Source organism: Rana temporaria, chromosome 2, assembly GCF_905171775.1.
Source record: "Rana temporaria chromosome 2, aRanTem1.1, whole genome shotgun sequence".
Classification (NCBI taxonomy): Eukaryota; Metazoa; Chordata; class Amphibia; order Anura; family Ranidae; genus Rana; species Rana temporaria.
The window spans coordinates 370,971,996-370,983,285 of record NC_053490.1 but is presented as its reverse complement, the minus strand read 5'-3'; the positions used below and the strand labels follow the sequence as shown (position 1 = coordinate 370,983,285).

Here is an 11,290-nt window from a genome sequence, read left to right as displayed (position 1 = left end):
AATACATTCTTTTGGGGTCTTAAAGCGTAAATATACACGTTATGTGCCTGTGGAGGGTGGATCCCTGGAATGTTGTGGTTGACCGTTTGGCTTTATTGTCCAGCCATTTATCCAATGTCACATTGTTTAAATATCAGACTAATGGAGTTTCTTAACATATGTATTTTGTTATTCTAGAACTATATCTGGAATGGTCACGTTGTAATCCCCTGATGAAGCCAATGTTTGGCGAAACTAGTCAGGAGGACCTGACCGCTACACATGAGATATCTGTTCCCTTTACAGTATTTATGTGAATATTCACCTGTACTGTTTTTGTATATGAATTTTAAAATGTCTTTTTATAATCAATAATAAAAATAATTTTGTATAAATCCGTTACAAAACATTGATTCTATTTTTCTGTGGCACTGTGATAATCCCACATTCCCTACTTCCTCTATTCACAAAATTAGGGATGAGGTGCCGTATTTCTTAGGACAACCGACCACTTTCTACCCATCATTTCTTCAGTGTTGTCACATGAAAAAATATAATAAAATATTTACAAAAATGTGAGAGGTGTACTCACCTTTGTGAGATACTGTATTTTCACTGTTTTCTAGTGTATATGGAGTATATATCCCCTCTTGCATGCAAGTGATTAGGGGAAAGAAGCTGAGCTGCAGCCAACCAAATAGCTTACCCCTGTTAACTGCCACATTAGAGACACAAGGGGTACAGAATTTCATTGACAGGAGTCAAACCAGTACCACAAACTAATTAACCCCACAACTGCTAGGCATCATTATTAGAAAGGAGAGCAGGTATACAGAATTTCAAAGGCACCTTTTTAAGAGAGGCAAGTAGGAGCCAAATGACTGCACAGAGTTAACCTCATAACCGATGGGGAGTGAGCCAAGTGGGCTGCTTGCCATTGACCCCTCAATCCCCAGGGAAATTAACCGTGTAACAAAAAAAAAAAAAAAAAAAAAAAAAATGGGTGGGGAAAGTCCAAAAAAGGGGAAGTGACACTAATATACCAGTAAACAATATTGTTGAATAGTCCTTAATCGAGGGCACAGTGCTGAAGAGGTCCAGGTACAACAAAATCCAACCGTGTAGGGATGCAGTTCATCAATACTTAATCCAATCAATAACGTTGTGAAGTGAAAAATGTTGAAAAACACAACAATAAAAGTAATAAAAAAATAAAAATAAATATAAAAATAAAAATAAGGGTCAAAGTATTTAAGAAGAAGGAGGCCTTGTATCCAAAAAGGGTGAAAAGATAGAGAGTGAGCCGTAACCAAGATCTCATATATGCACCTCTAGTGATCCCAGCAGCTCACCTCTAATCTGGCAAGCTGGATTAGATCAGCCTGATCCTGATGGGTGTGGTCCGTTGTTGGATATCACATACGGGTCTCCATAAAGTGTGTTACATGAAAAAGTAAAAAAGGGTAGAAACCAAATGGTGTGATAACGTCACAGAGAGGGGTAGCAATGTCTTCTGATTTAAACCAGTGGAGATGCACTCACATATGGGTGAAAAAACTGGGGCTCTTATCCACGAACGCCGAGCTCGTCAGTCCCTCCTTCCTCTCCCTTACTGATTCTCCAGGGTTAGGGGTCCCGTGTCCCCAATGGTTCACGAATCGGCTCTTGTTATGTATGAGGATCTCGGTAGTGTATATGGGGTGAGAGAGAAGGACAAGCCTGATCGTGTGATATCATCAACAATAAACAAAAAACCCCCAGGAATACCCAGATGGTAATGCACTCACATGAACAATATAACATAAAAGACCTTCCTCCACGAGTGCGAACTCGCAATAAATCTGTGCCTCCAACACTTCCCCTCTATCTGTGGCTCAGTCCGGACACTCAGATGTGGCAGTCATACATGGGGGGGAAGTGGAATAAACAACCACAGCGTAGCCCAGTCAGACGTGAAAATTTTATTATAAAAGCACTTAAAAACTCACATTTAAAATCGAAATTGCTGCATCAATCCGACGAGTGGCGAACTCGTATGTCCAATGGTCGGATGCTGGAGTGTGTCAAGCCCTCCAATCCCGACGCGTATCGTCAACATGTGACTTCATCAGGGGACTTCATCAGGTCACATGTTGACGATACGCGTCGGGATTGGAGGGCTTGACACACTCCAGCATCCGACCATTGGACATACGAGTTCGCCACTCGTCGGATTGATGCAGCAATTTCGATTTTAAATGTGAGTTTTTAAGTGCTTTTATAATAAATTTTTCACGTCTGACTGGGCTACGCTGTGGTTGTTTATTCCACTTCCCCCCATGTATGACTGCCACATCTGAGTGTCCGGACTGAGCCACAGATAGAGGGGAAGTGTTGGAGGCACAGATTTATTGCGAGTCCGCACTCGTGGAGGAAGGTCTTTTATGTTATATTGTTCATGTGAGTGCATTACCATCTGGGTATTCCTGGGGGTTTTTTGTTTATTGTTGATGATATCACACGATCAGGCTTGTCCTTCTCTCTCACCCCATATACACTACCGAGATCCTCATACATAACAAGAGCCAATTCGTGAACCATTGGGGACACGGGACCCCTAACCCTGGAGAATCAGTAAGGGAGAGGAAGGAGGGACTGACGAGCTCGGCGTTCGTGGATAAGAGCCCCAGTTTTTTCACCCATATGTGAGTGCATCTCCACTGGTTTAAATCAGAAGACATTGCTACCCCTCTCTGTGACGTTATCACACCATTTGGTTTCTACCCTTTTTTACTTTTTCATGTAACACACTTTATGGAGACCCGTATGTGATATCCAACAACGGACCACACCCATCAGGATCAGGCTGATCTAATCCAGCTTGCCAGATTAGAGGTGAGCTGCTGGGATCACTAGAGGTGCATATATGAGATCTTGGTTACGGCTCACTCTCTATCTTTTCACCCTTTTTGGATACAAGGCCTCCTTCTTCTTAAATACTTTGACCCTTATTTTTATTTTTATATTTATTTTTTTATTACTTTTATTGTTGTGTTTTTCAACATTTTTCACTTCACAACGTTATTGATTGGATTAAGTATTGATGAACTGCATCCCTACACGGTTGGATTTTGTTGTACCTGGACCTCTTCAGCACTGTGCCCTCGATTAAGGACTATTCAACAATATTGTTTACTGGTATATTAGTGTCACTTCCCCTTTTTTGGACTTTCCCCACCCATTTTTTTTTTTTTTTGTACTTGTATATATATGTGGTTATATGCACACACACATTAATCTGTATAACACTTTACAGCGCAAATATTTCACTTGTTACAATTATCACTTTTTGTCTATCGAGGTAGACCCCTTTTTTATTTGCAGCAGTATCCCCACTTTTCACTTGTCCCCTCACTCTAGACAGCGCAGGAGTTCACTTCACTTATAACCGTGTAACAAGCACTACCTCAAATGCCCATTGGTTTTTGTACAGCTGTCATTTACACAGGGAAAGGAAGTTTCATCTAATCCTCTCCCCCTCTACCAGCCTGCATGCTCCCAATTCCCTACTTCATGATCGTATATCTGTTCATTTTTAACTCGTAAAGGAGTGCATGGGGGTTGCAATGTTTTGTGTAGTCTGTCAGTCTAGGGTGTCAATGGCAGGGGGTGGGAAGAGGCTGGGCCAGGCTGGGATGTCAGTAGTTAGGGTGGTGGAGGTAGTCAGTTTGGGGTTGATGGAGGTCGGTCAGCCTGGGGTGGCAGAAGAGGTCAGATTGGGGTATCAGTAGTTGGAGATGGTCAGTCTGGGGGAGGGCTGCCATGTTTTATGCGAGCATCACTCAGTCCAGGAAAAAATGAATGCCTCCCTACAGCTACAGGATGAAGAGGAGGAAGCGACAGTAACATCACTGAACCAGTTAGAAGACTGCAGGAAAAAGAGATTATATATATATATATATATATATATATATATATATATATATATATATATATATATATATATATATATATATATATATATATATATATATATATATATATATGCAGGGTGGCAATGTTCATCCTTCCAACACAGCACCACTGTTACCTCAAACTCTAATTTTTGTATTGGTTCTCTGGCTATTCTCACCCTTTCATTCTTAGTTTTGTAACAGTATATTGGGGGGGGGGGGGGGGCATTCTGCTTTAACGTAACACTTATTGTATGTTTATTTTGCTCCCCATCCTGCAATTCTAATTGAGGAAAAAACAAAATTCTAGTTCTGAATAGTTTCCGGTGAACCAAATCAACATTTTTTCGTAACTTCTACAAACCACAGCTTCTGAAAAATGACTATGCCAAATCCCTTGACAGATTTTCCAGTATATCGGATACATTTTTATGTAAATTAATACGGTTTTAGACAAAAAAAAAAAAAGAAGAAGATCAACCAATAACAGTTTTATAAAACAATACAAAGAAATATTTTACAATATTGTACAGCAGAAGTAAATGTGCTAGGACAAAGGTCGCCTAGAGTTATACAATTTGACACCATTCTGCAGAGAAGAGCGGGCGTATTTTGTCAGCAGTGCTCCGATGGTTTGCTTTTCCCCACACAGATCCCTAACAAATAAATAAATAAAAGTGAGAAGATAACAAGAAATAAATTATAGGTCAATGCAGCATGTAGCAATTTCAAACTCAATAAGGGCCCTTTCACATAAGTAGACCGATTGGGTCAACCTGTCAGTGTTTTAGGCAGACTCGATCTGACCCTCCAGTCTCCTCTATGGAGCAGCGGGCGTTCATCGTCCCCTGCCCCGTCATCTGATCCTTTCTGCTAAAAACTGGTCTGGATTATCGGATCGGCTTACAGTCAGGTGTTAATGGGCAGGTAGTCCGTTTACATCCGACCGTTTAGAAATGAGGGGGGTTGTATCTAAGGAGAGTAAACACCAATCAGCCTGCTCAGCGGACAGATTTCCCCCCTGAGCAGGCAGACTCCAAAAAGGAGCGTGTAAGGGGTCTGAAGCCGCGTACACAAGACCGTTTTTCATGACGTGAAAAATGGCCATTAATAATTTAGAACACGCTCTATTTTTTCTCTTTGTGAAAAACGGTCGTGTGTATGCTTTGACGGGAAAAAAAAAAATCGCATGCTCAGAAGCAAGTTATGAGACAGGAGCGCTCGTTCTGGTAAAACTAGCGTTCGTAATGGAGATAGGAAATTTGTCACGCTGTAACAGACTGAAAAGCACAAAGACTGAAAAGCGTGAATCGTCTCTCAAACTTTTACTAATACTATTTTTTTTTGTTCACGATCATGTGTATGCAAGGCAGGCTTGACAAGAATCACGTAGAGAAAAACGCTGTTTTTTCCATGACATTAAAAACGGTCGTGTGTACACGGCATAAGGCCTACTTGCAAAGAAGAGAGGACACATTAAATACACAGGTTATTTACTGGATATATGGTGCAATATCAGCTTCTGTCCATTTTTCTCTCATGGTAAACAAGGCGTTGAACCGCTCTTGAGTGTCCTCAGATAGGTCTTCGGTCTTCAACAGAAAGATAGTCTCTGGCCGTGATGAACGATCCACCAAGGCTAATCCCTAGGAGACATAAAAATGTAGGATAAAAGAGATAAGCAGTAACATTTAAAATAGATCGAAGCCTAATCACTAAAGTCTGATAATACGCTTTAAATTGTTAATGAAAAGCCTAAAAGTTGTTTTCATTATTCTTAAAGAGGGGGTTCTCCCATAAATGTTTTTTTAACCTTTGATACTCTTAGATGCATGCTCATTTAGTCTAGGGGAATCGGCTAGTTGTTTTAAAAACCGAGCATTACTTACCGTTGTAGAGGGCGATCTTCTCCGCCACTTCCGGGTATGGGTCTTCGGGAGTGGGCGTTCCTTCTTGATTAACAGTCTTCCGAAAGGCTTCCGACGGTCGCATCCATCGCGTCACGAGTAGCCGAAAGAAGCCGAACGTCGGTGCGCCTGTGCACCGACGTTCGGCTACTTTCGGAAAATCGTGACGTGATGGATGCGACCGTCGGAAGCCTGTCAATCAAGAAGGAACGCCCAGTCCCGAAGACCCATACCCGGAAGTGGCGGAGAAGATCGCCCTCTACAACGGTAAGTAATGCTCGGATTTTAAAACAACTAGCCGATTCCCTTAGACTAAATGAGCATGCATCTAAGGGTAAAAAGAGCATATTACCGGTGAACCTCCGCTTTAAATTTGCAGCTTCATTAAAAATGGTTCTAAAGGCAAACATACCTCAATGCATTTCCTGCATTAGGATAAAAGACTTTAAGCCTGTTGCACATGGGAGTAAGTAGCAAAATACTATTCTTTTTTTCTGGCAAGAGGCTTAAGATCCTTTACAAACTGAGGCTCTTTTCAGGTGTTTAGCACCTGTAAAGCGCCTCTCACGTCTCCCCAGTGTGAAAGCCTGAGTGCTTTCACGCTGGGGCGGTGCGCTTGCAGGACGGGGAAAAAAAAAAGTCCTGCAAGCAGCATCTTTGGGGTAGTGTGGGAGCGGTGTATACTCTTCATGGATCTTGGATTTTATAACCACAACGATGAGAAAGATGTACTTCTTCTTTTCCTAAATTTAAATATGGATATATAATTTTTGTCTGCATTCAGATGATATACAGGTGCTGCTCTTCATTTAATTTAGTTGCTGTGCACGGCTGGATCTCTCGTTTCCTCTTTACACAGGAACTCTGGAAGCAGGAGCGGGGCCAAGCAGTTCTGGGTGAGTCAATGGAGCATGGTTCGGGAGCTGGCTTGGTATGGTGGCATACAGAGGAGGAAGAAGATTAGGGCCACTCTGTGCAATACAATTGCACAGCGCAGGTGAGCATAACATGTTTATAATTTTAATTTAAAAAAGCTTTAATTAACACTTTAACCAATTAACCCCTGGACCATATTGCTGGTCAAAGACCAGAGCACTTTTTGCGATTCGGCACTGCGTTGTTTTAACGGACAATTGCGCGGTCGTGCGACGTGGCTCCCAACAAAATTGGCGTCCTTTTTTTTCCACAAATAGAGCTTTCTTTTGGTGGTATTTGATCACCTCTGCGGTTTTTAGTTTTTGCGTTATAAACAAAAATAGAGCGACAATTTTGAAAAAAAAAAAAAATATTTTTTACTTTTTGCTGTAATAAATATCCCCCCCCCCCCCAAAATATATAAAAAAACAATTTGTTTCCTCAGTTTAGGCCGATACGTATTCTACATATTTTTCGTAAAAAATAAATAAATAAATAAAAAATCGCAATACACGTTTATTGATTGGTTTGCACAAAAGGTATAGCGTTTACAAAATAGGGGGTAGTTTTATGGCATTTTTATTAATATTTTTTAATTGGTAATGGCGGCGATCAGCGATTTTTTTTCGGTACTGCTCCATTATGGCGGACACTTGACACATTTTTGGGACCATTGGCAATTTTATAGCGATCAGTGCTATAAAAATGCATTGGATACTATAAAAATGCCACTGGCAGGGAAGCGGTTAACACTAGGGGGCGGGGAAGGGGTTAAGTATGTTCCCTGGGTGTGTCCTAACTGAAGGGGGGGGGGTGGGGTGGGGTGGACTCACTAGGGGAAATGACTGATCGCTGTTCATACATTGTATGAATAGATGGTCAGGCATTTCTCCCCTGACAGGACCGGGAGCTGTGTGTTAACACACACACACACAGCTCCCGGTCCTCGCTCTGTAACGATTGATTGCGGGTGCCCGGCGGTGATCGCACGCGCGTCTGGATCAGGGACGAGCGGCGACTGGTCAACGTAGAGCAAAGGGCTCTCGCGCAGGGGAGCCGACCTTCCGCCGTATAACTGCGGCGGCTGGTCGGCAAGTAGTTAAAATACTCGGCGAGTCTGCAAAGAAGGTCTTTGTTCTGGCACTTTCTGTTATTGAGTGTTAACTGTATCCCATTTGATTTCCTGCTTTGTCACCCTGTCACACACCCATATTGATAACTTGGCTCAAAACAATGGGCAATATACTAAAAGTCCAACACTGAGCTTACTCCTGCTGCCTACCAGGTCGTTTCATGTCGTGTGATATGATGCTTACAGGATGCTCTTTTGCCGGCAGTGAACTTTCCATAATCATGCTTGAGTTGCGCTGACCTGATAACATCTGCATCATTACAAGGAGTGCAAATATCGGTGATCACCCAAAACACTGAAAACATATAATGGTGCAATGGAATTACTGTAGGGCAGGGAGTAGACAACCTTTGAGAGTACCTAAAAGTGGAGTTCCACCAAAAAATAAAATATTTTTTTTTTTAAAAAGTCAGCAGCTACAAATACTGCAGCTGCTGACTTAATATATGGACACTTACCTGTCCAGGACGCCCAAAATGTCAGCACCCAAAGCCGATCTGTGCATCGGCTCTCGGTGCCACCATCTTTGGTAAGGGAATCCGGAAGACACATGGCGTAGATCGCAGTGGATACTGCGGAGATCTATGCCTGGAAGTGAGAGCAAAGACCTGGATTAAATGCCATCTGAGTGGAGGGAGACACCAAATAAATAGGGTGCCATTAGGCACTAGGACCTATACTGCGGCCTGCAGCACACTGCGCCCAAAGACGATCTCCTCATGCCTTTCTTAATCTAGCGAATGCATGGACTGAAGACCAAGTTGCGGCCTTGCAGATCTGAGTCATGAAGGCTTGGTGATACACTGCCCGTGAAGAACTAACTGCTCTGGTAGAGTGCGCTCTGACTTGAAAAGGTGGAATCCTGACTTTCAAACTGTAAGCCTGAACAATAGCTAACCGAATCCACTTAGAAATAGTAGATTTTGATGCTGCCTGCCTCTTCCTGGCAGCACAAACAAAACATCAGTTTTTCAAATCTGAGAAGTTGCCTTCAGATAGACCTTAACTGCTCTCACAACATCCAAAGAATGTAATGACTTCTCTTCCACAGAACGAGGTTCTGGAAAAAATGGAGGGAGAATAATATCTTGATTCAAATGAAAACCTGACACCACTTTAGGTAGAAAGGTTGGATGAGGACACAACACTACCTTATCCTTGCGAATAATCAAATATGGCTCCTTACAAGAAAGAGCAGCTACTTTTCTAGCAGACGATATAGCCACCAGTAAACCAATTTCCTAGTCAGGACTAAGGGAATATGGCGTAATGGCTCAAAGGGCTGTTTTTGCAATGCCGACAGAGACATCTGGGGTCCCTGTTGTGACACTGTCGAAAAATGTCTGGAAACACCGAGTTCGAAGACCCCTTTTAATAATATTCACGTGTTCACCAATACGGACACTGAGTGACCTTGAGGTCCGGCCAATATACTGGTATCCACAATTACATTCCAGCATATAGACGACCCCGACCGTATTGATTGTGATAAGATTCCTAACTGTGTAAGATTTTTTTGTAGAAAAAGGAGGTAAAATACTTACGTTTTTTAATGTTAAACTTACATTGTTTGCACGCTTGACAATGCCCACAGGCATAAAAACCAGTGAGAAATGAAAAAATTATATTTTCTTTAAAGACAGGTGGATCGATCACCCCCGGAGAAATCACCCCCGGAGAAATCACATCCCTTAGAGTAGGTGTCTTTTTATATATAAATATGGGGCATGGGGGGAGAACAGCTCCCAAAACCCTGTCCTTTCTCAGAACCTCACAATGTTTGCCTACTATTTTTTCAAATTGTTTATGTTGAATGTTATAATCCAAAACAAAATTTTAAAATCATATTTTCTTCTCTCTCTCTTTTTTGGAATAATTTATGAGGCCTGTCCTACTCAAGGAACTTACACTTGCTATTTCATTCTGGATAGCATCTTTATTATAACCCTTCTGTTGAAATCGGTCGGCTAATAAATTTGACTGTAATAAAAATCATTACTGGAGGTGCAGTTTCTTCTAAGGCGGATAAATTGCCCCCTAGGAAGCCAGCTTTTATGATGGCAGCTCTCCAATGGGATATACCCAATTCTATCTGAGGGCTTAAAATAATTGCGCGTTTGAAAAACATCTCCCTCCCTATAGATCTCCAAATCAAGGAACACGATTTTCTGGGAATCAATGTTCCATGAGAGCGAGATATTTTTCGTATTGGTATTTAACTTCTGCATAAAAAAACTCCAGACTGGGTAAGTCTCCCTCCCAAATCATGACTAAATCGTCAATATAACCTTTGTAGCATTTTAATTGGTGGGGTAGATCTTTGAAAATACTTTCTTCTTCCCATAATGACATAAATAAATTAGCGACACTGGGGGCAAACTTTGCCTCCATTGCAACAGCCATAATTTGCAAATAAAAATTCCTGTTGTACCAGAAATAATTTCTGGTCAAACAAAATTCTAAACTATGCAGAAGAAATTTTTTATGTTTATTCGATGGATCAGATTGTTTTTTTTTTATATGTATACCTGTATTCCTGTTGGACAGCATTTAGTGACGTTCTAGAAATTGCTTCTGTGTAAGATGCAATGATTTCTTTTAACCACAAGATGGGGTTTTATTTTGTCTGTGGTCAATTTATGGTATATGTTTTTGGGTTAAATCCTATTACCCATATAGGATACAGGATGATTACATCGTAGATAATGTGATTTCCTGAAAACATCCAATAACATTTCATTAAAAAAAAAAAAAATCCTTGATTGTCTGCAAAGTTTTTCTTGGATTGGCTGATGAATCGTTCTCTCTGAGTAGTTCATTGATGAGTCGCCGTTGTCATGACAGCGGCACTACTCGATAGACTGACGTGTGACGTACAAGCCGCTCTTTCCCACGTCTCCAGCCTCTGCAGTAGCCGATTGTCTGTCCGCCAGGATGACAGTGGTGTAATGCGACGGTTTGACGTATTACATCGTAACCGCGCCCCGCTGCGACTCCGGCCATTGTTGTAGCGGCTCGAGCCGTTGTCATGGGGATAACGCTCTATAAATATTATGATGGGTGACGCCGTAACTCCGCCCGCTGAGGAAGTTTCGTATGAACGCAACGCGTACGGGGGAAGGATCCGCAAATTGACGTTACCCGCTGCTGTCCTTGGATTTACTAAATCATGTCTGATTGTTATTGCCGGTTTTTAAACTTTAAGATGTGAATAGCTTTTTATATTTACAATAAAACATTGCTATTTAAGCAGAGAGCACTTAGATCCCTTCTTTCTATTTGCATATACTGTGGCTATGCTTGCTGAGTTTAAAAGGAGACTACATTGGATCTGGCATTCGTGTTTGACCTCAAGGAGGTATTAAGTCTACGATTCACATTAACCTGCTCAGTTCTGCCTGCATGACTTCCTGTTTTCAGGGGTC

At 41.7% G+C, this 11,290-nt stretch overlaps 1 protein-coding gene across 1 annotated transcript in view; it reads right to left on the bottom strand.

Annotated features, from left to right (window-relative positions):
- Positions 1 to 4,386: 4,386 nt before the first annotated feature.
- The window catches only part of DSCC1 (DNA replication and sister chromatid cohesion 1), a 41,117-nt gene continuing 34,213 nt past the window's right edge, over positions 4,387 to 11,290 (bottom strand). The window contains exons 9-10 of the mRNA XM_040337769.1: positions 5,409 to 5,557; positions 4,387 to 4,567 (exon numbers count right to left, since the gene is read on the bottom strand). Of these exons, the coding sequence (XP_040193703.1) occupies positions 4,459 to 4,567; positions 5,409 to 5,557 (258 nt within the window). The 3' untranslated portion in view covers positions 4,387 to 4,458. The remainder of the gene's footprint in view (positions 4,568 to 5,408; positions 5,558 to 11,290) is intronic.